This window comes from Melampsora larici-populina (assembly GCF_000204055.1).
Source record: "Melampsora larici-populina 98AG31 unplaced genomic scaffold MELLAscaffold_52, whole genome shotgun sequence".
NCBI classification, from domain to species: domain Eukaryota; kingdom Fungi; phylum Basidiomycota; class Pucciniomycetes; order Pucciniales; family Melampsoraceae; genus Melampsora; species Melampsora laricis-populina.
The window spans coordinates 615351-642646 of NW_006768816.1; the positions used below are offsets into that span (position 1 = coordinate 615351).

Below are 27296 nucleotides of genomic sequence, written 5' to 3' on the forward strand. Positions count from 1 at the left end.
TCAGAAGATTTGTGATCACGAAGGTGCAAAGAACGTACAAAGTAGCCTATAAAAAGGCATTCCTTTCGGCTCATTCCCTTCACTCCAAGCCTATCCTTCCTTGGAAACCGTTCATCTAAAACTTGATTCATTTATCAATAACTATGAAGCTCATCAACTCCTTTACCCTCTTCTGTGTCAGCTTAGGGTTTTTCTCTACAGCATTTGGATTTAAGTTAGCACCTGGACTTGTTATTCCCCGTGGTAAGCTGTCCGTGGAGTGTCCTTTAGAAAACTTTTACTAATCTGATTTCTATTCTATAGACATTCCAGGAGACATTAAAACTTTCATCAATGGCTTCTACACAGCTGTAGATGCTGGTCAAGGTGCCCAAGCTGTTAGTTACTTTAGTGCTAATCCTAAATTGGTTTACAATGGAAAAGAAATCGATGGTAAAGCAAGTAAGTATACTTATCTTGTATCTAAATTAACTTCTTGACTAAGCTAAAAATTTTGTTTCTTGAAATCATTTTTCCATTGAATTCCCGTAAAGATATCTTGACTATCTTCAATCAAAAAACTACAGACGCAACTTATGAAAAAACAATTGACAGTAGTCAGTCTTCTTTCCTTTTTTTCTATCATCATCAATTCTTTCATCCTTCAAAACATTTGAATCATAATTAATCCTGTTGTATAAAGGTTTTCTTTTCATCCCTTTTTGTCTTTTCGTAATTGTTAGCAAAGAGCAAAAACAATCAATGTATGCGTTATTTTTCTGCTCATTGCTTCCACAAGACCAGGTGGCTAGGAAAGCAGTACAGATCATTGTGATGGAAATTAAATCAAGCCAGATGAGCTACTCAGAAACAGAGCAGACTGGCTTCTTTCTTTGATTACTATGATTACTAAAGAAAACCAAAACGTTCACAAAACTTTTACAAATAAGCGCACACTAGTGAGATAAAGGAAAAGAAGAAAAAAACCTAAAACAGCCTAATGAAGAAAGTCTAATCTGGCCGATTCGATTAGCATACTGTCCTTGCCCGTTTACCAACATGATCTAACCCAACATCATCCCGAGCAGCTTCCTCTTCTTGATCCCTCTTTCTGATCCCAGTCCGCTGACCCAGCTGACCCTCTGGAAAAGAGCTCGATCTGATCCCTGAACGTCTCCATCCGTGTCCAACTTGTTGCCCATAGTTGAGCAGCATCATGTCCGCCCCATCTGTACTATCTAGGAGCACCCAGGAGATTTCGGGATGAGATATCTCCTCAGGGATCGGAAGCTCAAGCGGAGGAAGGGGCATTGATACACTAGAGGTTGGCGGAGTATGGGCAGATTCAAGTCGATCTTCGGAAGAGAGTTCAGTAGAGGGTTCTGGAAACGTATAGCTGGAAGAAGCCGGTAAAAAGATATCCTCAGAAGTCGGTTCAGAGGCAGGCGGGGGGAACCTATAGCTAGGTGAAGCCATAGGATAGATCGGCTCTTGGGGTTCATGAATTCGTCTAGATCCCGAATCCAGCGATGATTCCAAAGAGGGTAGCAGAGCAGCAGGTTTTGTTGCCTCTGCTTCTACGGTAGGCACCATTGAGCCGCTCTCATCTCTGGGTTCACCTCCGCCCGACTCAAGCTGTGCGGAAAAAAGGTAGCTCGAGTTCAATCCCACAATCCACAAGATAAAGTGACACAAAGAATGAAGGCAACATACACAAAGTAAGCAATCTCCTTCCCCGCCTCGAAAGCGAAGCAAGTCGTCGCATTGGCCCTTAACCCGCTCAAGTGCACAAGGTACACAACAAGTAGGAGTGAGAAGAGTTGACTCAAACTCTCGTACTGCCTTCTCCATTGCCTCGACTCGATTCCAAGCCATATTATTACGAGACTCAAGATAGTGAATGCGATCTTGAGCCAGCGCAAACTCTGTTTCCAAGTGTCTGATTCGAGTCTCTTTCTCTTCAATTTTGGTGAGAAGCTCGTGACTTGATGATTGTGGGGCCTGGATAGTGTCTAGATTAAAAAAAATCTTTAGTCATACCTTCTTAAGGGTTTTCAAGTAAAGTGAAAAACTAACCTCGGCCCGATGAGCTCGATTCCTCCACTTCCTCTTGTGCGTCGCAGAAAAAGACAGCTCTTGGCGTCTCCTCCTTTCGAGCTAGAGATGAGGTGAAAGGATAAGTAAACGGTTTTTATGCATCAATGTCAAAGGAAAAAACACTCACCGAAAGGAACACGAGGTCTTCGATCACCTATTCTGACTTGATTAGCTCCTGAGAAGGATCGAGGAGCCGAAGAGAGTTGAGGGTTTTGATTAACAGGAGGGGAAGGGCGACGAGTGGACTTGGTGTACTTGGATTGATAGAGACTTCCACCTAGTCCGGGTAACATAGCAGAGGAGGGAAACACATCGATAGAAGGGAACATGATTGATTGATGTTAGAAAAATTGGAGTGGGTAGGTGGGATGGAAAGATCAGGAGGGAAATCAAGAATGTAATGTTCGATGAAGTAAAAATCGGTGAGGAGAGAGGGAAAGAGGAATTGGTCCAAAATGTATGCACTGGTTTTATAGCTGACCAGACTCTTCAAAACGTTGGAATCCAGTGCTTTACTACAAATCAACTCAGGCACACCTCTCACGCATCAGGTTCAGAGTCATCTGATTGCAGGATGTGTTATACGAGGCCTTGATCAGGGCCAAAAGATGGTTGTCAGCTGAGCAAGGCTCGTGTCATGCCAGTTCGACAGATCCCCAACAATGCTCAGCTACCGGTAAATGAGCAATGAGTTTTGATCATGAGGGCAGCGTGAAGAGACGGGACAGTGTTCCCTTCAACCCTACGCCTTACGTACACCCTTTCGACACTCGATCCTCTGCAGAGACAAGCAGAAACGCGTCCAGTTTGGAACATCGATCCACTTCTTCCTTTGAGAAAGCTCAACTATTTTCTAGGCTAGATTCAATATGGCTGCTCTAAATTAGACACTCTTTCACTTCCTTCTTTCAACACGGTCGTAAATGAACCAAAGTAAAGCAACAGATCACTAGGTTTCTCTCTTTTAAACAAAACCTCAACACTCAATTACATTGAAAATAATAGAAATAGATGTATAATAGCATGTATATTCAAACCGTATGTATATACCCCTCCTTACAAAGAAAAAATAAATAAAGCTGCTCCTCTGAGTATCGAATGTTTGAAAGAAAGTTATGGAAATAGTGATCAGTTTTGAAAAAAATTCTCGTCCTCTTCCATCAGTACAATTACTTCTCCTACCTACACAAAATGTTGTCATCATTACAAGAAAGATAAATCAAGCGATCAAGATATCGGGAAAAAAGTGAACATAAAATCCGTCCTGTGAGGGAGCGAAGCTATTTTTTAACTCAACACAACTGCTTCGCCTGAAGCTACATATCGACCATCAGGATAGTCTGCGACGCGTAAACGGACGATTCCATTGGCACCAATTCGACTACAATGAAAAAAAAAACAAATCAGTCATCCTTACTAATGATTCACAAACACAACTCAAGAGGATACTCACCCAGCCTCATGGATCAAGTTATTAACCGCAATATGCGACCCGTCTGACCCGCTTGGACCCCGACGAGCCCCAGGCGAGCGACTAGTTCCTTGGAACGAGTCAGCTTCTACAATTCCCAATCGTTCCACAATCGTCGTGTTGGGATGCGTATTGGCTTCGGTCACCACAAACTCTCCCACTTCTGCATCATCTTGCCCAAAGCTTCCATATCCACCATCATGGGCTACTCCATAGGAGTCATATTGTCCGGGCATGCTATAAAGCGACTCCGGGTTATGTGGGCTTGTCCGAGTCTGCGGGGTATTGGCACCGTATCGCTCACCATAGTGGTCATTGTCATTTCGGCTGCGAGAACGTTGCAAATCGTGAGCTGCACTTGATGAGCCATGGCCGTGTTCATTGGATCCGAACGGGGGCGAGTCTCCCAAATCATTGCGCGAGGGTCTTCGGCTGAGGTTTCGATGCGGTCCACCAGATGAAAGACTCATACCACTCATTCCTCCACGTCCATCTTGTCCGGCCAAAAACGCATCTAACTGATCTGGCGTCAATTGAGATATCTCCTCCTTAGTCATCGCTGGCATAGAGTCATATGATAGATTAGGATAATCGCCACTCTCGCTGAGTAATAGCATCTCAAGCTGCTCGGTGGATAACTGAGAAAGTTCTTCATTTGAGAGTGAGTTCCAACCACCGCCCTCACCCATCAAGCTGTAACCAGGTGATAGAGCGTGTCCCGCGTTTCGAGATGGTACGCGTGATTCCCTACCTCGGAGTGATTCGTCTTGTAATCCGAATTCGCCGAATTCACTCGGTCGAGGAGATCGACTAGGTAGGTTTTGGTGACCTTGACCGACAATGCTATTTGCTCGCGATCGACGACCACCGGTATTCGGGAGGTCAGTACCAAGCGAATTGCGACTCATGCCTCTCAAGACTTCATCGCTAGGAGCTTCGGCTCGACTATTGGCTCGTGATCGAATGCTGCTAAGTCCGGCCAGAGACCCCAGTCCAAGACTGGAATCATGTGCGAGTTGACTGCGTGCGTTCCGCAAAAGGTCTTCATCTGGTCTCTCAGCACGACTATTAGCCCTCGATCGGGTGCCGCCATTGAGCTCACTGTTGACCGCAGCACTGTGTAATCTAGCTGCAAGGAGGTCGTCATTCGGTACGTGAGCAGACACAGGCTGGCGCTCACGAGAGGCTGCACGAGCGTTGTTGCCCAAAAGGTTGGTCAAACCCAAATCTTCTGCCGTCAGATTGCGAGATGCGGGTCGACTCGGGAGACCGAGCCTTTCAACAGGGCTGTAGCCGTCTCGGATACTTCCACTCCTCGATACTGAGCGGGGAACAGCATCGTAGTCACCACCTCTCGAGCTGGCCCTAGAAGCAGACCTGGGCGGTAAGTCTAGATGACGGTGAGCAGAATCGTGATGAAGCTCCAGGTTGTCACGCATGCTAGGAGTTCGTCGGTGTTGGCTGGGGACAGAATTCATTTGATTTTGGTCTTCTCGATATCGTAGATCCTCCCTATGTCGAATAGAATCTTGTGCCCTATGAGCTTCCCTGTCCCGCGCCTCGGCTTCATCAAGTAACGCAGCACGATATTCTTCTCGTTGTCGAGGCGTGGATGGGATTCCTGGACTACGTCGATCAAAGCTCTGGCTACGGGGCCTTCCAGTGGGATGGTTGTTGAGTCGATCACCTAACATCTCCTCTCGTGGTGAAATGCCCGCCGCTGCTCGCCTTTCGTTTTCTAATGTCTCCTCTCGCAAGCGTGGGGTCATCTGGCTCAAGATTTCATCACGTATACGAGGGGTGTTAGCTCTAGAGAGTGAAGCAAGAACGCCTTCTCGGATTTGATTCTCCTCAGACATTCGGATCTGTTCATCGCGGATACGATCGCGCATTTGAGAAGTGTGTGAGTGGGCGCCGGGCGAAGAAGCACGCATCAATGGAGTTGGCGCGCCGACACTTGGACTGCGACCATGACCACGATGGTAATCAGGAGATAGGCTAGTAGCCGCCAGAATTTCTTGACGGATTCGAGGGTCGAGTGAATCAAAGTCATCGAAGAAGTCCTCTGCGAGAAGTCCCTCATTTTCGATTTCATCAATGGTGGGACGTTTGATACCCAAAGGAGGTGATTCACCCCTCTCGAAAGCATGTTTGATGGCCAACTCGGCATCTAGTAGCTCCTTGCGACGTAGTTCTCTTTCAAGTTTTTCAAGTTCAATGCGTAAGATCTCCCGATCCTTCTCTTCTCGTCTTCGGATCTGATCCTGAATTTCACGTTCTTGAAGACCCTTCTCCTTCAACATCAACCGGTGTTCTAGGTCACGCATTTCCCTCAATTGAGCTTCCGTCATCATTTGTTCGTGTTCAGCCATCAATCGGACCTGGCTGTCGATTTCGCGTTGTTGTATACCTCGCTCTCGTAGTTTCATCATCAATTCACGCTTCCTCAGATCACGTAAGGCTTGAGCTCTCAAATTACTAGCTCGAGCTTGACCGTCAAGTTGTTGCAAGCGTCTTCTACGTAGTCGTTCAGCTTGAGCTCGAATGGCCAATTGCGCAATCGATTCTTCTTTCAATGCACGGAGATTGGCATTCCGGAGGCGAGAGTCATGATGATGAACGCTGGAGGGTCGGTCGAGATGTGCAGGAGTTGTGCCACCAAGATGTGGAATATGATTAGAGCCCCTCAAGGCGTTGTTAGGCGAACCCCATTGACCTCGACCAGCGGCGACGCCGAGCGAAGGAGGTTGTAAACTGCCTGATAGTCGCCGCATGTGGAGGCTGGGTTCAGATGGGACTCGGCGATGAAGATCAGCCATCGGCATTGGTGGTGGGGGTACAGGCATAGGTATGGGTGGCCGGGGCATGGGTGTATGAGACATCGGAGGCGCCATTGGCATGGGCATGTGCTGATGCGAAAGATGGCCGGCGGCTGATGGAGTCCTACTAGGCATCGGCATATGGTGATGTATAGGTGGTGGTGGTAGGGTGTGCAAAGTAGGTGGTGGGGGTGGCATTGAAACCCGGTGTGGTCCCAGGTCGATACCGGCCTTTATGGGTCGCATACTCTCTTGAACGGCGTGATTCTAAAATTGAAAGTGCGTGTCAACGATTGAAGCCTCACCAACTGGAAATGGAAGGGAATCTGTCTACATACCCCAGCTGCCCGAGCCAACAATTCTGCCTTCATTCGCTCACGCCTAATTCGAGCCAGATCGGCTTCACTTAGAGACTCCCGTCCAAGACGTTTGGCAAGCTCGAGTTTCGCCAATTCGGCTCTTCTAGCGTCCACTAGTTGTCGTTCTTTCATTGCCACTTCATGCTCCTGGAAGGTAATACAAGATATGAGTCATCATGCTACGACTTTCGGGACAGATGCTATGGGCGGTGAAGAATTACCTGACTACGTATTTCAGCCTGCATAGGGATTTTGAGATGGAGGGCATCAACCAGAATCGTCAGCAGAGGGAAGATGAAAGGAGACGTTTAAAGGGAGTGAAGCTCACCGCCATGGCCATTTCGTTCAACGCTTGGGTCTTAGCTTCAAGTTTTCGTACATTTTCCAACTATGATCGGTAGAGAGCATCAGCAAAATAAAGTCAGCTCACTCGATGATCCTACCAGCAAGAAAAGCGCAAAAGACTTACTGTTTCTATCTTTTTTTGGAGTGCGTGCCTTTTCATTTGTTCTGCCTCCGCCAATCGTTTCTGTTGGGCTTCTTCAAATTGTTCATTGGCTGTCTTTGGTCGCCTAGTGGTTCAGGTTTAAGAATGGAGCAGATACAGAGTGTGAGCAGAGGTAAGAAGAGAGTTTGGCTGATTTGTGTGAGCAAGCTCGTTTGAACATACCATGTCTTGGCACCGACAGTCAAAGCAGAAGCGAGTTTGCCCGTGAAAGGCATGATGTGAGGAAATTTCAGAAAAGGTATGTGTCGATTTAAGGGTTGAGAGAGACGGTAAATATGCTTCTGAATTTGTTACAAAGCTGAATCGTCCAGATTGTGACCAGAGTCGAAGCGTTTAAGAAGTGTCAAAGTCTACGGAGGATTTTCAAGACACCTGTCGACGATCTCACACGAAGCGGAGATGTAAGAGCGAAGAAAACCTGAAACGCGTGTTCACTGCCTGCTCAATTGACTGTGTAACAGAAAGGAAAGAACAGTAAGAAACACGCAGTCCTGTATCGGACATTGATTCAAGCCACTGAGATAAATTAGGATAAATTCAAAGCATATCGATCTTGAACAGGGTAGCTTTTGATTGTGAATGTGGACTATCTAACCGTGCAATGAAATGGTAGAGAGAGGTGGTGAAGAGATATGATGATAGGAGAATAAAACAAGTGAAGAAAGCCACATTGTACTTTACCTATTCTTTGATGAGCCCTTGAGGAAACTCCAAGAAAAGATGTGGTCTTGCTTGTTTGAGACAAAGAGGTGATCGATTGAAAGGAATTAATCGTAAAGAAGTATGTAACTTGGGATAGACTTTGAGCGTTATGTAGGAAGAAGGGGAAGTAGAAGAAAGAAAAATCGAGAAAGAATATATGAAGCAAACAGGCTATAAGAGGGAAGGGAGATACAGGAGATGGTAATCAGAAGATAGAGAGTACAGGAGACAGAAATTTGAATGAACAAACAAAAATATCGAATCTGCGAAGAGAAAGATCGAATGGATAGACTTGAAAAGGGAATAGGAGACTGAAGTCAAGGAAGAAACAGATAGGTTTTTACCGACTGCTTATCAAAACTGTCAACTTCAAGACAAGACAAGACAAAAATCAAGCTGTACTAAAAAAAAAGTTAAAAATCCGAAGTCGGCCATCCACCAAGGTCACCAAGCAAATCCAAAGTTCAATTTGAAGACAGTCAACTGTAAGATAAAATACAAAAACGGTACTGCAGCGCTGGTTAAACTTACCAATTGGCTTCACCTGGAAGAAAGAATAGCAAGTATGTAAAACAAATGATATGAAAGTGTGTATGGCTAACGATCAATGTGGCCGGTTAAATGTTATCAATCAAATAACTGAAGTTTGAATTTGGTTTTTCGATCTATGAATTGCTTTCCAATGGAACCGGCTTCAAAACGGATCACTTTTCTGACGGCGCGGGTTGAGGTGAGGGCTTTTGTTTCTTGATAGAGAGGCCGGAGAAGAAAGAAAGTTAGTATTGACATCGATCTCAACTACACAAAAGCAAAGAAAAGCTAACGAACCAATAAGGTGTGTGAGCAGGTGTGAGCTATAACAAGTTCAATGGACGTCTGTTCTTTCGCTTCCTCTTACAATCAGTTCTTGGCTAGTTTTCATTCAAACGGTAAACCTGGTGGGTGAAGACTTTAAGTTTGACTCGATAAAGAACAGTGCCTTCCACCCGACTCCGATACAAATGAGAAATCTTTATCAAGTCTTCAATGGGGCTGCTACCCTCTATGACGTCACCTACTCTAGACACACAGAAACACAGCCTTTCAAAGATACGCGTCTCGTGGGCAGATCTAGCACTTTCGTCATCTTTCAAATCGTAAAATCCGAAACTTGTCATGAAAGCTTACTCGAGGCTAAAAGACTGTTACATCACATCGCATCACATCACCTCGCAATCGATCACAGCATTGAGGTACCATGAAACGGGTGGGGCTTCGATATTTGCCGCATATATGTAGATCAGCGTTCAAGTATATGAGCTATCTGAGCTATCATAGTTTCATCACATCCCAACTAATGAGAGCGATCACGAGTTGGATGTATGCGGTCTAAATGTGCTACATGCACTTTGACTTGGCTGCACAGAGAAATGTCGACAGCATTGCCGCAAGGGCAAGTAACTAGAAAAGGATCCCGACAACACGTTGGAAGATGACATAGAAAACAAAACTGCGGTTTGAAGCGTCGCTCTACAACGTGGTGGACTACCCCCACGGGCCACAAGTCAAAATATCCTGGCAATTAAAATGACATTTGTTGATGGTTGATAAGTTTTGTGAGTTCTGACCATATGATGTATCTTGTTCAGAATCAGACCCTAATGCAACAAATGACTCAAGGTGAAGCTGTAAACTGATGACATACAAGATCTGAATGGATCCTTGGTGTCATGATAAATTAAGTACTTTAGGTTCACCTGATCTGTCCTTCTGGACTGAAGCTGAAGAACTTTAAGTTCTACTGCGCTTGTACAATACCCAAGATATTGTTCAGATACATTTTCTGTCAGCTACCAAAGATTGAAGATAGTCTCAGACTTGGGACCCTTGATCAGTTGGGAAAAGAAATCTGAATTTGAGAGATTGGAAAAAGGAGTAAAACACTAAAATAAAGTTGAAATGATTGGATTAAATCTTCATCTGAATCTGATTCATAACCAACATCAAAGATGTCTTCATAGACAGATTCCAAGTTACTCATAGGCCATTAGGATTATAATCCTGGGCATGTGTTTAATTGCTGAGCTTTAGAGCTTCTTTCAGTCTTTTGGAGTGTGGTTGTGTTTGTGTTTCTATATCCACTTGTTTTTCATTGCCCTTGGTACTCGTAGTCTTAGTACACCAGGCTATGTCTTATAGTAATGGTTATGATCCTTATATTGGGACTATTTTGTGATTGGGTACTGCATAATCATGATCAATCTACTTGGATAGTCCTGTCATTTTCACAAAGCTTGGAAAGAATTCCACGCCAATTTGCTCAAGTTTGGCGGGCAAAAGTTTCCAAGTTTTCTGAAATTGACTGTAAAAATTTAAAAGAACTTGAAATAATCCTCAGACTCCTTGGAATATGAAGTAACTCCACATAGTTTCTCTTTTTTCTGTGGCTTCTCTATGCAATTGATTGTTTTAGTAATTTCCAACGCCTTTTTGGTTTATTTTTTGTCTTCTTACCACGTGTGTCAACATCCATGGTTAAAAAAGGATACATATTTGAATCAGAGTTATCTTTCAAACTCTTCTCAGGGGCTGAAGGGTTTGATGAGGTTGAAGGACAACATACAATATTTGAGACTGAAGGGCTTCTTTTATCTGAGATATTTTGTTAAGGAGTGGATAATAGGTGTACCATTCCACATAAACATAGGCTCTGAGTCTTTTCCTTTTGTTTGTTAGGAAAGTTATTGAAGAGTACAGCTAGATTCCACAAAAAATCATCAATTAGTCACATATCAAACTTGTTCCATCAGGGTCTTCATACACACCTTTGAGGACTCTTTAACTTTATAATGACTTGTTCAGATAACATCTTCATGGGCTCCTGAAGTAATTTTATCCAAAATTCCTCAATCTCTTACTAAGAATTAATGTTTATTTTTGGTTGAATTTATCTTTAGTCTTCTCCTTTTTTATGGTTTGGTTTGATTTGATTTTTAGTAAATTTTCTATCATGTCATTATTGTCATCAGACTTTTCAAACAAGTTTGAATTATCATTGATGGCTGTTTAGATAAATTGTAACCAACCTTTTTATCACCATTCAAGGCTTTGATGAAAATCTTCATTTGATATCTGATTATAGTATGATCATCAGATCAAGTGATATTGATATTTAAATAAGAAAGTCACTTTGAAGAGAGATTTGACTTAAAGAAAGTAAAGTTAAAAATTTAGAAAACTTAATCATCTTGTATTTAAATCGAATTTCACTAAACCATCCAAACCGATTTAACCCTCAATCGAACTTATAGAACCAAATCATCATCAACTTCAAATTCATCAACAAGCCAAACTAGATCTGAATCCAAACCTTCGATAAAGAAAAAGAAAGAAAAAGAAAACAATGGTGAAAGCTATTATTGCTCCATCAGTTCTAGCAAGTGATTTTGGTAATCTTACAGCTGAATGTAAACGAGTGATTAAAGATGGTGCAGAATGGTTACATATGGGTAAGAATCTTTTGATATTCTTGATTGATTTGATAAAACTTAAGGATTGAGATTAATCCTATTCAATCGATTCTTTGTTCTTAATGTTTCAGATATCATGGATGGGTAATCATCATTTCAATTCGATTTGAGATCTTGAAAAAAAAGCAAGAGATTCTGAAACTAATCATGATGAATCTTCTTGATTCGTTAGTCATTTCGTACCCAATATCACCATCGGTGCACCAGTATTAGCTTGTGTAGCCAAATCAGTTCAAGGTGCATATATGGATTGTCATATGATGGTAGCAGATCCATTGAAATGGATTCCAGATGTTTCAAAAGCAGGTGGATCATCTTATACATTTCATATCGAAGCATGTACATCTTCTCATCAAGACCCAATCGAAATCATACAAAAAATTCACGAAACCGGAATGAAAGCAGGAATTGCGATTTCTCCTGATACTCCTTCTAATCTGATTACCAATGAGATTGGAAAACTAGTGGATTTGTTATTGGTCATGACTGTTCATCCGGGTAGAGGTGGTCAAGCTTTTATGGAAGAATGTGTGATTAAAGTTAAAGAATTAAGAGAAAGGTTTCCCGAGAAAGATATTCAGGTGGATGGTGGGGTTGGACCTAAGACTGTGAAACCTTGTGCAGAAGCAGGTAAATCAAATCTCTTGAGTCATGAAGATGATCGATCATTTGAGGTTCTTTGATTCAAATATTGATTGTTTTTTGCTTTTTTTTGATATAGGTTCTAATGTGATTGTTGCTGGTACAGCTGTCTTTGGTTCACCACAACCTGGTGTAGTAATTAAAGAAATGAAAGAAATCGTAGAAACCGAATTAAAGAAATCTAAAATTTCAAACCTTTAAAGGAAACCAATCAAACCAAAACTCAAAAACCAGTTAAACCTTCTCATCATTCAAAAATTCAAAAAGTCACTCTCGTTTTTTCGGCTTACTGCTGATTCTCAATTTCAAGATGAAAAAGCTCAAATCAAAATATACATGAATACTTTTAATATAACTTTTTCTTAGTTCTTCTGAAGAAAACAAGCTCACAATCCATATAAATGGTTTCAATTTCTTATTCTCTTGTCTTATGACTCAAATAGGTTTTCTAGAGGATAACCTCGCAATGCAAATAAATGGGCTTCAATTTCTTTTACTTCTGTCTTACGAGTTAGATTATGTAATTACTATCAAATAAAAAGGATGGGATGTAAATATAAAGGCGAAAATTGTACCCATCATGGCCTCCTTTGTCCTTTCACAATCTGACAGCGCATTGTGACACAAGATGCCTTCTCAGTTCAAAGATTTATTCGTCTCTAACTTGATGAGATAGGTAATCATTCAAGGAGCTCAAACAAAAGCTCTTAATGTCAAATCAGGCTACCAGTTAAAAGTTAAAATTTCAAGCTTATCCATCTTTTATATCACATTGTCCATCCATCACCTCCTATAAACCCTTCTCATTTATAAAATAAATCATTTTACCATACAACATATATATGAAAAAGGAGCTGAATGTGAAAAAAAATCAAATCTCAAGAATGAAGCAAATAAACAGACTTTTGAGATCCAAAGAAAAAAAAAGAAAAATGAGAAACAGGACATGAAAAAGAACATGAAAGATGAGATTGATCCTTTAAATGCAAAACCCAGTATTGAAAAACGAGCTTTAAAAAAATAAAGATGATCTTAATTTAAATTGTAAAAAATGGATTCTCTGGTTGACCATTATTTGGTTGATTAGTCGATTGATTTCCAAATGGATTTGGTGCACCTCCTGTCTTTTGAACTGCCACTCTATTAGAAGGATGAAAAGGTGAACCACTAGAAACCCACGCACAAGAAAACCCCAATCAGTCTCAAAGAAAGGTACTTCAATGATATAATGAAGAGTACTTACACTGGTACTCTCATACTACCTTCATTACCAAATGTATCAACACCTCCACCAGCAGCCAAAAGTGCAGCCAGTTTAGCATGTTGTCCATCGTCTTTAGGTGGTGGTGGATTGTTCATTGGAGGTCGTTTGAATGCTTCAGCATTGGAAGCTGTACGGACTGGCATAGGTGGTGAAACGTGTTGTTGATGATTAGATGAGTTACTCAAATTGGCATAATCATTGAAGTTGAAAGAAGATGAAGGCGGTGCAGATGGTGCACGAGGTGGAGGAGTAGCCACACTCGGTTGACTAAAGCTTGGTGGTTGGGAGAATTGAGCAAATGGGTTGTTAGAACCGTATGACGTCATTTGTGGTTGGATAGGTGCAGCAGTGTGTTGCGCCATTATGAATTGTTGTTGCTGTTGTTGTTGTTGTTGGAGATACATTTGTTGCTGCATCATGGCTTCGTATTGAGCTTGTTCCTCCATCTGGACAATACACATTAGAATGCTAAATCTGATGTCAAGGGGTGATAAAAGGACGTACCTGCTGTCGTTGTTGTTCCATTTGCTGTGCACGCATGAATTCTTCTTGTTGTTGAGCAGCATAAGGATTGAAAGACGCAAACTGAGGTTGAAAGCCCCGTTGGCTGCACGGGCATAGACATGTCGATCAAGTCAGGTTGTTGGTTTTGGTTGTTATTATGCCTGTGAAGTAGAGGTGATAAGGCGTGAGGGAAGGATTCTCATGATAAGCCTTCAAATTGGTGACTAACATATCGTAACCGTCATCAAACAGAGCTGATGCGTTGGGGTCCAACTTTCGGCGGTTGGCCTCCTCCTCACGACTCAAACGCATTGCTTCTTCCAGCTCAGGATCAATTGGTGGTTTCTTTTTGAGACGTTCAGCTTCTTCAGCAGCAGTGAGACGCGAAAGCTCTAGAGCTCTGTTAAGCTCAGAATCCTCGCTACATAACAATCAAAGTATAAGAGATGTCAATGAAACAGTCTTTATGATTGACAAAGTATGAATAATAACCAACTTGTTTTGCCTAGCGGGAGGAACACTTTTAGCCCGCCTTGGTGCATCATCTTCTCCTGAGCTATTAGGACGACGACCAGTCATTCGATCACGCATATGAGCACGAGATCGACGCTCATCCTGTAAGCGGGCTTCGTCCATCAATAGATTGGAAATGTCTTTGGCTTTTTGTCGCACTGTTATGTGAATACCGATGATATAGATTGGATCGATAAGCTTAAAGTGAAATGAATTTCAACGTCTTTTTCAAGTATGAAACTAACTCGCCATTCGCCCCTTGATCTTTACCATATTCATCTATATATTGAAACTCCTTCAAAGTCTTGATAATATATACGTTTTCACTATAAAAAATGATAAAAAGGGTATTCAAATTGATGAAAGGATTGTCAATTGAGAATAGATCTTTAGAGATTGATTGAGACTGACCGGAAATAGAGTACTACATTTTCACTACCTGCATGAAGTAAATAATCTAATAAAGTGAGTGCTTTAAAAACATGTCTCCAATTCTTTCCTTTATCATTTAAACGTTTATCCATCATTTCCATAATTTCAATGAAATCTTGTTGATTAAATGTTAATGTGGCCACTTCGTTCATCTTTGATTGAAAAAATTGTAATAAAACATAAAAAGAGAAATGAATCAATCCGAACAATTTCTTCAATGAAGGGGGTTATGATTCTATACCTGTGTACCAGATGGTCCCCATGGATCGTTAGAAGTAGCAGTTCGAACTTTTGTTTGAGTGTCTGAATAACCTTTGGTGCTGTTAAGAAGCCATGATAATAAGTTAAAGAACTCAATTCGATTCAAGTAAATCAAAATCGCTCACTAATTCTTTGCAACCCTGAGTGCATGTTTTCCCATGTTTCCGATTCCAGACATGTTGAAGGTAAGTGTTACTGATTAGATTGAGATTGAAAGTATTAGTTGGTTAGTTGAGGTTTGATGGATTGGATTTGTAGAAAGTGTCGATTTAAAGTGCGCTAAGGTAAAGAAGCACAGCCCAGTTTGTAAATCCACTTCCACTCCACTTTCCTCATTCTACACATACACATACACTTTACAGTCACTTTCGGGTATCACCGGTCCAGTCATTCATCATCCATCAAAGTATGCAGATCAGATCGAGAATTCTTGATTTATCTTGCAGCGTTGCATAATTCTACTGACCCAGTGCTCAGTCAATCTAATTAGCTAGCCTAATCTTGACTTGAATGATGGATTCAGATTGATGACATCACAAGTTCACATTCTTCCAAGCTTTCTTTGGATCATGATTTTGTTTGTTTTGAAGAACTCTTACAGGATACAACACTACACCTTCTCCGTGTGTATCCCATCATTTATCATTTATTTGCCCTTTACCCGCATATCTACATAATCTACCCTACTCATACTGGTGACGGAAAAGCTCGCTTGCTCCAAAAAATATCACGCCTGACATTTCATATGACTGGCTTGGTCTTGGCACCTTGCTCACCAAGTCCTATCTTCTGATGTTTATCTCAATCCGCACAAAGGAACCCAGTAGATCATGAAATTCTGAGCACCTCTTTAGAACCAACTTGCCCAGTGCTTCAATTCTTTTACGCTGCACGTGCTCAAGAAGAACTCAACACAGATTCTTATAGGTAAGCAAGTCTAAAACAAGCATAAAATATGAGACCATTCTCTCCGATACTCCTTTTAGTATGACGGTGAACTGATTAAATTTTCGATTGAACATGGTGACGAGGAAGGGTGCCACTACAACTTGAACACTACGTTAAAACACCTTGCCGATAATTCTCCCGTCAACATTCGAGATATCAAGATTCCAATCTTAATTACTACATCCTTTACATGCTATCAAATTGGATGAGAAACAAGAAATTTTCGTCAGATTTACTTAACTTTAACATTATCAAAAATAGGTCTGACTTACTTATGACTGGTCTATCGTTAACCGTGTGATGGCATAGAAACCGTGCATCTTGAGAATCGTGACACACTGAAGAATTTGGATGAGAAAGCGGCAAAATCAGCAAAGTTGATGAATCAAAACAAAGTGTGATGAGTGAATGAGCAAAATAAAGTTGATACTGACTGTATCTACTTGAGTCAAAGTAAGTGTAGGTCACGCAGTTTTTTGTAGCTGGAGGGACATTACGGACACCATGCGAAGGGTAGGGTACACATTTATCCCATGAAACAAAATGAGCATCTGGAAAATCGTCAATTTCATGAAAATTAAATCCATCAGACTCTCAAGTTCAAAATGTTATAGGAAATAGAAAAGTATTTGTCTGACTTACTATCATGACCACACTTGAGAGGATCACAAGTGTGCTCTATCCCGCCCTCTTTACCTACAAAACAAGCTAAAAAGTGAAAGAAAGAAACATCAGAAGGTATTTATCTGTAAGATTTAAACATATCGGAGCCCCACGGTTTGGGACTTCTGGATTGTATCCACCAGTACAAGCGAGATCCCTAGCATTGATCGAGTTGATATTAAGCAAGAAAGACATCGTGACACACATCACAACCATGGTAAGATATTGTTTGAAGGACATTTTGATATAGGTGATGATTGATATGATGGTAGGCGGGTGAAGAGGGCACGGAAACTGGTCAACTAATATATTATATGAGCTCTACTTATACATATTCATCTCATGTGGTCTTGGAAGAACTTCCGCCTCTTGGTGGCTCTTTGGGGAAAGGCAGACGCCAAGCGCAGCTAGTTCCATAAGGTTCAACAAGTTTTAACATAGGACGATGGGGAAGGTGGCTGACAGCGGAAGGTGGAGTTGGGTCCAGAGAATTCAAACGCCTTGAATTTTTCGTCTAAATCAACACACCCTGATAGATGTAGGATGTCCGCGGGACCTATGTGCCAAATTACATGTTTTACTTATTCTCATGTTGCCTGTCCAAGAAGATATTGCTTGAAGGCGTTGCTGCAGACAATTGTCATAATTCTTGTTCAATCAAACCGTTTGGGTTTGAGGTTAGGGAAATGCGACTCATTGATATAGGAAAATGCATACTTCTCTATGGTTTTTCTAACATGAATATCTGACAACTTATTGGGAAAGGCAATCAACGAGCTTCACTTCGGATAATCAAGGGGTATATATTCACTCTTACCAGTCACTAGCGATGCAAAAATACAAAGTCCAAAGTCACTCGCCATGGATGATCTACACATATTTGACTTTCAAACAGAGAGAATGATAAGAAAATACGAAATTTCTTGCATCACAAAGATAGAATCAACCACAGGGTCGCAGATCAGTAAATTCCCTGGGCAAAGGCTCAAGCTGCTGCATCAAATGACTAAAAGAACGAAGGAAAAAGAGAGATTGATGGATCGAGTTCATTGGCATTGATCAAAAAATAGAAAAGCCACAAGACCTATCAACTGTAACAGATCAATAGGAATACCAGATTCCTCATCAGCTTTCTTCATGGAATCTTGCGTTTGTGATCCAAGTTTGTGACGGCCCTTTGCATTGGATGAAGTAGTAGGCGGGTCGGATCACCCATGGCGGTGGATCACCCGTTCAGATCGGGCTACCTCGGTACAGCCCGTCAAGAACTTTCAAGCTTGGGACTTCAACTTGGAGGAAAGACTTCATCGGCTCAACCTTTTGAACTTCTACTTCATCACCATGTCATTCTCCTTCACATCTTGTCTGAAGCCTATCACGACACTCGCCACAAAACCGCTTCAAAAACTGCCCCGATCACGTATATCTCAATCGATCGCCACTCAAGTCACCACATGCAAACAATTTCATACTAATTCTTCCGGTGGGTCCACAAACTTGAAAAAATTGTCATCCGAATAGGGATCTGAGCAATACCTCGTTCTTTCTATTGATCTTACAGAATGTATTCAAAAAACCTCATCAACACTAGACCGACATCCAAGAGCACGTCTATTACCAGTTTACGAACCACCGCCACCTTTTCCAGCTCCTGAAGATGTAACAGCATTGATGTCATTCCGAGATCCGCCAGTCAGCGTACCACCGCTAGAACATCCATTACTTGGCTATATCACCGGTCTTTTGATGCGTAAAGGAAAACGAACAATTGCTCAAAAACATTGTGTAATCTTATTATCGCATCTTCGATTGATTACCAATCAAGAACCACTACCACTTCTTACTAAGGCTGTGGAACTTGCAAGTCCAATGGTTTTAACACGTACTGAACAGAAAAGGATCAAGGTCACTACTGTTCCTGTCGCTCTACAGGAACGTCAGAGACTTAGGAAAGGGATTCTTTGGATGGTCAAACAGAGTGAAAGGAGACCGGGAAAAAGATTTGGTGAACGATTGGCAATGGAGGTGATCGCTGTGCTAAACGGGGTATGTTATCTTATCTTCTGTCATCGATATACAATCCTCATTTAATCCCTCACACCGCAAGGGTGGTGAAGATGTATTACGTACTGATTCACGCATGACTTTTCGATTGCTAAACTAGACATCTGAAGTATTAAAGCTCAAAGCAGAACAGCATCGACTAGCGTTTGTGAACCGAGCAAATTTGAGAACCCGAGTCACTCGAGCGTAAAATTTGTAAATGCAATCCTGCTCCAGGGCAATTATATCTAGTGCATATATTTGTCCACAATATTCAAAATGATTACAAACTATAGATTTGAATAGCACGAGTCTTCATCTACTGAATCAAAATTGATACTGAGAGAAACTAGCTGACCTCGTGTCAGACTTGAGGAAAGTGCTCCAGATGACCATCATTTAAACTCCCTTACGGACTGACTACAAAAGATGATGACACTTGACAGGGTACTTGGGACTGCTGTACGCAACGTTAATGGATGGAATGCACAATTCGCTGCATTTTGGCACCTACTAGTCACCTGAATGTTGAAGCAAATTCATTCACGTCTCAGTGTGTCTCATGTTGTCTTCTGCAGAGATGGGGTGTTCACACAGCGTAAAGAGTAACAAAAACCCTCCTCATTCTGTTTCAAGTGATATTTGTAGGCGATGGCGCAAGTAATCAAATTTCAAACATGCCAAACGGTGATGGGAATATCACTTTTAATTTCACATATGCTCTCTGACTCTCTGATAACAAGACCTTCAATTGGAAGCAAGGTATTGATTGTGTTGGTATTTGTATGTTGATGATGAGAAACATCGGATAGGTCACAGGGCACATTGTATTTTACTTATTTACATGTATCATGCAATTCTGAAGTGGAAATGGCATCTCATCCCGCATTTAATCCTAGAATTAGGAAGTGGCGGAGATAGTTTTCATCCCGGTCTTGAAGGCCTTCAAGTTTTCCTGTGCTTGCCAAGTGTTTCCCTGTGAATAAGATTGAGATGGTCAGCCCAGGGGTTTCAATTGAAGTTTACAAGAAGAATATGGACCAACATTCTTGACTGAGACCACGAGTTCATAGCTCTGTTTTCAAAAAAGGGAATTGTCAATGAGTTGACGTCCCATCAGTTTAAGAAAGATGTGACGTACCGGAGCAAAGGAGCCACCTCCCCAGATCAAAGCACCAATGATGGTGGGATAGTTCTGAGGTGCGTCGTGAAGGATCGTATTCAGGTCAGCTGCTGATTGAACGCGAGGGACAGGCGTTACTTACGGCTTCTACGGCGGCGACGTATTTAGCGATGATCGCACTGCAAGACTGAGAGTTGCCCCCACCCATTTCAGTTATCAATGCTTGACGTCCGTCTTTCTTCAATAGTGCGACTGCAGAATTGAGCTCATCAATATGGTCTTGACTGCATTCCCTTTGGGTTCCCACGCCATCATTATCAAAATACTGCCAGAAAGGAAGATTTACAAAGGTCAGCTTGAAATGGGGTGCAGTGCACTGATGGAAAGGAGATTACAAACCTGGTGAAACTCGAAAATCAAACCGTGATGGGTACCATCAGGGTTTTTGATCCCAGACAATCCAAGATTGTAATCATTGGCAAAGGTGGTAGGATGACTCCAGGCATTGCCAGGAAGAATCAACTTGGTTCGAATCGCACCAGCTTTTCTAACAGCAGTGACAACCTGTTGAAGCGTTCCGATCCATGTTTTGCTGTCCACGTCGTGAGGTTCATTCATCAAACCAAAGGTGACATGTCTTTGATCCTTGTAATGCACAGCCAATCTTGTCCAGAGATCCACCAGAGCATCAGCACCTACGTCGCTTTGGCCTACAATTTTACCCTCATGACGTGCATACTTTGGAAAAGGAGATCAAAATCATCGGTAAGAGATGAAATAAGCCTTGAAGTGGAGGGTTCTGATGGGTGCTTGTGTCTTGAAACACGTACGTTGTGCAAATCTATGATGACGTAAGCTTTTTTAGCAAGTACAGCATTCACGTGTTTGTCCAAGAGGGCAAGTTGGGTAGGGTCCAACTCTCCTTTGAGTGTGGGCTAAAGAACGAACATGAATGTTAGTTCAAATAATTGGTTTGGTTTGAATCAATGATCAGGCCAACCTGAATAAATTGCCATCCAAATGGAATTCGGATCATGTTGAATCCCTGGTTTACAAAGTCATCTACTTGAGTCAAGTCCGGTGGTAAGTTCTTGTCTCCCTTTTGGCCATTGGAATTGATTCCAAATTCTAATCCGGCCATGTTGACTCCACGGATGTGGGGGAGGGGGTGACGTGGCTTAGGGGTTGCTTGGCTGGATTTCGGGTCAACTGATGGATTTGTGGTGTCACGTTTATGTGCAGCGAGGCCAGAGGAAAGAGGAGCTTCCGTTGGGATCCTACTGCAGGTTACAGCCGACCAAAAGACCATCGCCAAAAGTATCAATGTCCTTGAGGATCTAAGCATCGTGAACTGTCTTGATATAGAAAGTTAAAAAGTATGTAATGCTCGAGTAAAAAGTACGTCGAATTCAAAAGCGCAGCTCGAAAACAGGAAAGACTGAAGTGCGTAAACGGATAGGGATGGAATGGCTAGTCAAGCAAAGCCTAAATGTACGTAGAAGGATATAGCGAAAGGACAAAGAGATATTGTAAAGGACCGGTAGGCCAAAGGTCGCGAAAGATTGTAAAAATGATGACTGAGGGAATGAAGATGATGACAATGACTACGTCCAGAGCCAGGCTTATATATTGCTCACTTCTAGTGTTGTGGATATCAGTGATGAAAATGAACCCCTCCAAATCAAGCAACTCGCCCAGGCCTCTGTAATCCTATCGATACCTTGCAGTAAAAGTTAAGATCGTCACGCGTGCGTACCAAAAATGTGAGTCTCGAGGGTCAGTCATTTCAACGGTTTCCCTATTCTTTATGATCGGAATCACGTTGAGCATGGGAGACCCTTTCTGGGCTACATCAGCATCTTGAGCTACCGACTAGACAGGGAAAGTGCGCTCGCCGCCGCGACCCTGCTTTGATGTGTCGCAATTCGTTTTGGTTACTCCAATATGTGTTAGCAGGGCCCATCTGAATGTCGATTTTCTGTGGACCTGTGCATTTTTTCAACGAACCCCAGTGGTCAGAGACGCCACAGAGAATTTCATGTAGAAGCAAACAAATGTACTTACCCGGTGCATTCCGATTCGAAACCAAAGGTGCTGCTCTGCAAAACGATCTGAAGTGCATTTGGCATAGGGTTTGACATGGTTTTTCCATTGCCCAACGTCAAAGTCAACTTCAAAAGGTAACCTTTGAGAGTGGGCAGAATATTATGGAGTGCAAACTGGAGACGACCAGCAACCCTTGGCTAGGAATGCGACTCAAAGAGCGATGTTGTTGACCATGGGGAATCGTTTTCTTTTTCAGTGTGGTGTTTGTATGCCAACATACATGGCACCATTTTAATTCTATCCGAAAAGGTGAAGAACATGACATCATTTGATAGTGTTTTACTTTCGAGAACTGCTAAATTTCTCAGTATGTCTTTCCTTCCAAGGATAAGCAAGAATGACAATATTCGCTAAGAGCATTTTTCTTTGATACCCAGTTTGATTTGATCAATTTTTGATATACTGGGTACTACATGGAAAGTTCACCAAGGCGTTTCTTTTCGTCGGTATTGGTATCATAGGCTCACACGGTTACAATGCTCAAAAGTTCGAACTCGTTAAGATTCGTACAAACTCTAGGAATGCGATACTGATAGCCCCTACCAAGAGACTTGCATTGATCATCACACCTTTAGATCAAGCAAAACGTTACGAAGGTAATAGAAAGATGAAGAGACGTCACTGTGACTTATAAGCTACCCTACGTCAACTCGAATAGATGACGGGTTGTCAGAATCTGACTCGTGTTCAATCAGCACTGTAGATTCGACAATATTGTGGTCAAAATTCTGAGAGAACATTCAAAAGCATCATGTCGTTTACGAGTGTGATTTCAATATCAGCAACTTTTCCTGTTTGGAAGGCGAGCTTGATGTTGGGACGCAAAACTCAATCATACATGTGCAAATGCATGAAGGTGTTGTCAATCTGATGTGGAATCATTACGCATCCGGAATTGCAGCTCTTCTAGATTAAATCAAATGATTGCAATCTCAGGTACTATCCATTGATCAGAGCATAGACTACGTTGATTCAGAAGGACCTTAGGAGTGAGAGACAGGCGAGCTTTAGAAAAGTCGGCAAAAATCTAGACAGCGGCCAGCGCGGTCTTCAAAGAAGCAAAGTTCATTTGATCTTTCCATCCATTGCCCTGGAGCATATCATGGGAAAAGATGATCAGTCGAAAGAACTCAAGAGAGACCAAAATGACCTCAAGTAGAGGATGAATTGACTAACCTCCTTGACGGTGACCACCAAAGTGTAATCCTAATCATGTCACCCAGTCAGCATGATATGGCCATACCTTAGACGCGAAGCAAAAAAACGTACAGGAGCGAATGAACCTGCGCCCCACATCAATGTTCCGATGACCGTAGGGTATGCCTGCGGATTCCATAACAAAGATCAGTTCACACAAGGCCTTACGTCGGTTTGTTGAGAAAAGCAATCTTACACTTGCGGCCGCCGCGACAAATTTGTGGATAATGTCACTACACGATTGAGAGTTCCCACCTCCTAATTCAGTGATCAAAACTTGTCGGCCATCTTTCTTTAACAAGTCAACAACAGATTGCAGCTCGCTGAGGTGATCTTGAGTACATTCTTTTTGGTCCCCAACCCCGTTATAATCAAAGTACTTCAGATGAAGAGCAATCAACTTTATCAGCCAATTCTTCGCGGAGCATCATAATCAAATCAAGAACAAACTTGATGAATCTCGAAAATCAAGCCTCGAACCGAGCCATCTGGGTTCTTGATCGCTGACAATCCATTGTTGTAATCGTCTGCAAAAGTAAGAAGGTGCTCCCAGGCGTTACCAGGAAGAAGGATATTGTTTTCCGCTCCCGCCTTTCGAATTCCGGTAACGACCTGTTGGACCACGCCGATCCATATCTTGCTGGTCACGTCGTGAGGCTCATTCATCAATCCAAACATCACATTAGGTTGATCATTATAATGTTTGGCTAATCGGGTCCACAAATCTACTAATGCGTCTGCGCCTACACTGCTCTCGCCAATAATCTGACCATCACGTCTGGCAAACTATGTTTAACGTGCGAGGGAAAGGAGACAGCAGGCAATGAATGATAGCATAGGGGGAAAAGAAGAGCTCGAAACCTGAGTCACGTACGTTGTGCACCTCGATTATAGCAGTTGCGTTCAGCTGAGTGGTAGCAGTCACGTATTCATCCAAAAGGGAAAGATAGGTTTTATTGAGATCTCCTTTAATCGTATCCTAAACACAAGAAAACAAGCGTGGCAATCATGAGCAGATATATCCAATGACGAGGCTAGATAGCATTGACGGTGATCTTTATTACCTGCATGTATTGCCAGCCAAAGGGGAATCGGATAACGTTGCTCCCGCCTTTTATGAAGTGAGGAATTTGATCAAGGGGTGGCGCTTGAGGTGGATTTCCATTCCTGTCCCCATTACTACCGATCCCAAATTCCAATCCTGCCATATTGACTCCATTCATGCGCGGAAGTAGATGGTCAGACCGATGTCCCGCTTGATCAGGTACGCTGTTCTCTCGGCGTTGTAGCAAAGTTTCTCCTTGTTCACCGGATCCAGTCCAGATAGATCGACAACTTGCGACGGAAAACAGTGCACACAGCAACATAAGCGTTGTTTGTAGGTTGGAATTCATGGTGAATTTATGGCCTGGAGGTTTATAAAAGAGAGATAAAGCTTATTGATTGATGAAAACACCCGAAAAGGTAACCACAGGTTCGACGATAAGAAGACAAAACTATCAAAGTTATTTCAGAACAGTTAAATGATAGATGATGAAAGACAATGAGTTGAAGGGTATTGGGAAACGATGTGTGTGTTGAGTTATATACGTGAGGGGGCTCAAAAAGTAGCCACTATTTAAACGGACAGAAAAAGAATGGACGCCAAAGGCTGTATTCCTTGATGTTCTGGCTGGACTACTAACCACGCTATCGTACTTGTTCCCCCACTGATATTTCTCTGCGGAAGATGTGCTCACATCTTCTCCGATTTCCCCTTGCCAGCCCAATGTCCATCGCCTCAATACATACCTCCGTCTAGCTGTCTCAAGTGGTCGAAGGCAGCTGTTGATAGTTACTAATGTCGTTGCCTGGCCCGCATCATCTCACATCATCTGAGATTTCGAGAGAGATTTCGGTACCCAAGTGATTTAGCTCATTCAAACCAGCGATCCGGGTAAGTGACGAGCAACGAATGGTGTCTTTGAAGTCTTCCCTAGTCTTCTGCCGCGGAGGAGAACAAGTGGATTCGGGATCACCCTTGATCATTTTCCGGCACCACAGACAGACACCCACGTCTGTGCCCAGCGCAGTCCTTCGAAATCCGCAGGCTCAGCCCCGCTGTCAATCTTTGCAGGATTGTATCTCACGGGTCGCATCTCGCCTTGAGAGGCACGCGATCTAATTCTGACATTTCAGCTGTTGTGTGATGAGTCTCTCAAGTCACACCCAACAGCACCCAACCCCCGATGGCTGCAGCGAACGCGATGCCCCTTTTCACCCGGGACAGAAACAAAAGACTGGAAAAACTTAGGTTCTTTTTTCAGAGGAAACTCTGAGTCTACTTTTTGAACCAGGTCTTGTCAGACTCAGAGGTGTAAATTCAATCTTGCTGTCAAAACACTTCCTTTACAATCCAGCTTTCCACTGGAGTTAGTGTGCATGCCAATTAAAGACAAACACAAGATACATTTTTTGATGATAGGTTTACATTGACTGAAATCTACTGTTAAGACCAAGCTATGTACTTAGACTTGGAACTTTGGATAGGGAGAATTATTATTATGGTGTCAACTCTCTAGCTTTTGGTCTATCCTGGTAAACATGATGAGTACATCTAATTGAGCATTGAGACATCACACATCCTGCCATGGTACATTACATGATTAGACTAATGCATATTTAATCTTTCTAATGCCATGCAAACGTGTATTGTGTTCAATTATTTGTATAAGAATAACCACATTTATCACTATGTTATGCTTTTCTCTTTTCTCATCAAACTCAATAATTTTCTTTCTGACAATCTTTTTTCTCCAGATTGTGATTCTCTGATCATTTTTGGTCTCATCATGAAGACTGAATCATGATCTTCACTATCATCAGGTGTTAGTCTAACTTAACTAAGTCCCTCCTCCTCGCAGGCGTCCTCCGGAGCCTGCGGAGGAGGGACTTACAACTTATCGAGTTGTTTCAGCCTGAGTAGATTTGGATTTGGCAGGGGCCATCTCCAATCCTCATTTTCACTGTGTCACACAAAATGACTCCTCACTTTCATCCGGGCAGACTATAGAACAAAGTCTTGCCCATCTTTTGGCCTCTTCAGATTCCTCTCAAGAGGTTTCAAATCAAAAAGTCCAAAGGACCTCAAAAATCATTAAAATCGTGATTTTATTTTTATTTTTTTATTTTTTTGCTGCGAGAACAGTACATGTGCATCTGTATATATGGCAGGCTCCGGAGGACGCCTGCGAGGAGGAGGGACGTAGTTAAGTTAGGGTGTTAGTAGTAGCTTTTATTATCAGCTGTTGCTACATAGATGCCACCCATGCCCTACACCCAGCACTACACGAAATATAATATTTTCTGTGCAGAAAATTAAATTATTGATACACAAAAATATTGAGAGGCCAGGAGAAGGGCAAAAAATAAATAAAAATATGCATCTTGTTCCCTGCGGTGAGAGCTTCACTCTCCATATTTTTCCATATTTTTACAGTCCGTATTGATAAGTGTACTAACAATAAACCTTCATAATCACCCAATTACAACCTGTAACAAGCACTGAAATTTGGCTCATTAGTGTTTAGAGAAACTTTTGATTTCTGAAAACACCTAGGGCCCGTTCGGCTGTTTTTCCCAAAAGTTGTTACACAAAAGCGACTTTTCATTTTGCCCCGTTTACAAGGGGCAAAATGAAAAGCTGAATTTTGGCTTCTTTCACTACACCAAATGTAATCTTTACCGGGCGGTAAAGAAAACTACTGACATAGAAAAGTCCTGAGGCAACAGGAAGAGAGCTAAAAATCTGAAAAAATATGCACCTTGTTCCTAGATGTTGGGGCGTCATGATGAGTATTTTTTTGTATTTTACACGCAGATATTGGTTAATGTACTAACAATAAAGGCTGAAAATCATCAAAAACCCACCTGTAACAATACCTGAAATTTGGGTCATGATTATAAAGACAATATTTTGTGGTCTAAAAACTTCAATAACTTTTGCAATTCTGCTCCAAATAACTCGATTTTTGGTTCATTCAAAAGCTGAACCATTCTCCTTTACACTTCATAATGTCAGCAAGGTGCTATCTAGTCATTTGAACGCTCTACATATGTCCAAACAGTTCTGCATGAATAGCTCTGTAGGACCTTCTTCAGACGGGCTACAGATGTA

General features: G+C 42.1%; 9 protein-coding genes across 9 annotated transcripts; 3 read left to right on the plus strand and 6 right to left on the minus strand.

Moving 5' to 3' along the window:
* Positions 1-143: 143 nt before the first annotated feature.
* MELLADRAFT_111335 (uncharacterized protein) lies at positions 144-876 on the plus strand (the record flags this gene model as incomplete). The annotated part of the gene is made up of 3 exons (XM_007415596.1): positions 144-243; positions 304-441; positions 779-876. The coding sequence occupies 3 exons, from the start codon at positions 144-146 to the stop codon at positions 874-876; spliced, it is 336 nt and encodes a 111-aa protein (XP_007415658.1).
* Positions 877-1008: 132 nt separating this feature from the next.
* Positions 1009-2405, minus strand: MELLADRAFT_111336 (uncharacterized protein; the record flags this gene model as incomplete). Its single annotated transcript, XM_007415609.1, has 4 exons — positions 1009-1614; positions 1693-1991; positions 2056-2136; positions 2204-2405. 4 exons carry the CDS (start codon positions 2403-2405, stop codon positions 1009-1011), a joined length of 1188 nt encoding a protein of 395 aa, XP_007415671.1.
* A 637-nt stretch (positions 2406-3042) lies between these two features.
* Positions 3043-3881, minus strand: MELLADRAFT_73087 (uncharacterized protein; the record flags this gene model as incomplete). The annotated part of the gene is made up of 2 exons (XM_007415608.1): positions 3043-3457; positions 3530-3881. 2 exons carry the CDS (start codon positions 3781-3783, stop codon positions 3364-3366), a joined length of 348 nt encoding a protein of 115 aa, XP_007415670.1.
* A 7436-nt stretch (positions 3882-11317) lies between these two features.
* Positions 11318-12287, plus strand: MELLADRAFT_39349 (uncharacterized protein; the record flags this gene model as incomplete). The annotated part of the gene is made up of 4 exons (XM_007415597.1): positions 11318-11423; positions 11516-11528; positions 11617-12074; positions 12166-12287. The coding sequence occupies 4 exons, from the start codon at positions 11318-11320 to the stop codon at positions 12285-12287; spliced, it is 699 nt and encodes a 232-aa protein (XP_007415659.1).
* An 836-nt stretch (positions 12288-13123) lies between these two features.
* On the minus strand, positions 13124-15238 carry MELLADRAFT_53696 (uncharacterized protein; the record flags this gene model as incomplete). Its single annotated transcript, XM_007415607.1, has 11 exons — positions 13124-13253; positions 13330-13796; positions 13851-13898; positions 13937-14015; positions 14084-14275; positions 14351-14525; positions 14589-14590; positions 14613-14693; positions 14779-14951; positions 15041-15119; positions 15186-15238. 11 exons carry the CDS (start codon positions 15236-15238, stop codon positions 13124-13126), a joined length of 1479 nt encoding a protein of 492 aa, XP_007415669.1.
* A 940-nt stretch (positions 15239-16178) lies between these two features.
* On the minus strand, positions 16179-16911 carry MELLADRAFT_123278 (uncharacterized protein; the record flags this gene model as incomplete). The annotated part of the gene is made up of 5 exons (XM_007415606.1): positions 16179-16201; positions 16281-16346; positions 16443-16559; positions 16651-16704; positions 16785-16911. 5 exons carry the CDS (start codon positions 16909-16911, stop codon positions 16179-16181), a joined length of 387 nt encoding a protein of 128 aa, XP_007415668.1.
* A 1101-nt stretch (positions 16912-18012) lies between these two features.
* On the plus strand, positions 18013-18925 carry MELLADRAFT_92810 (uncharacterized protein; the record flags this gene model as incomplete). Its single annotated transcript, XM_007415598.1, has 3 exons — positions 18013-18154; positions 18233-18717; positions 18836-18925. 3 exons carry the CDS (start codon positions 18013-18015, stop codon positions 18923-18925), a joined length of 717 nt encoding a protein of 238 aa, XP_007415660.1.
* A 936-nt stretch (positions 18926-19861) lies between these two features.
* MELLADRAFT_26204 (family 5 glycoside hydrolase) lies at positions 19862-20987 on the minus strand (the record flags this gene model as incomplete). Its single annotated transcript, XM_007415605.1, has 5 exons — positions 19862-19947; positions 20018-20162; positions 20237-20575; positions 20668-20772; positions 20838-20987. Coding segments are annotated over 5 exons (825 nt in total), but the record flags the coding sequence as incomplete, so codon positions are not given.
* A 1816-nt stretch (positions 20988-22803) lies between these two features.
* MELLADRAFT_73089 (family 5 glycoside hydrolase) lies at positions 22804-24676 on the minus strand (the record flags this gene model as incomplete). The annotated part of the gene is made up of 7 exons (XM_007415604.1): positions 22804-23033; positions 23120-23149; positions 23213-23266; positions 23337-23519; positions 23591-23926; positions 24015-24119; positions 24205-24676. The coding sequence occupies 7 exons, from the start codon at positions 24532-24534 to the stop codon at positions 22971-22973; spliced, it is 1101 nt and encodes a 366-aa protein (XP_007415666.1).
* Positions 24677-27296: the final 2620 nt, after the last annotated feature.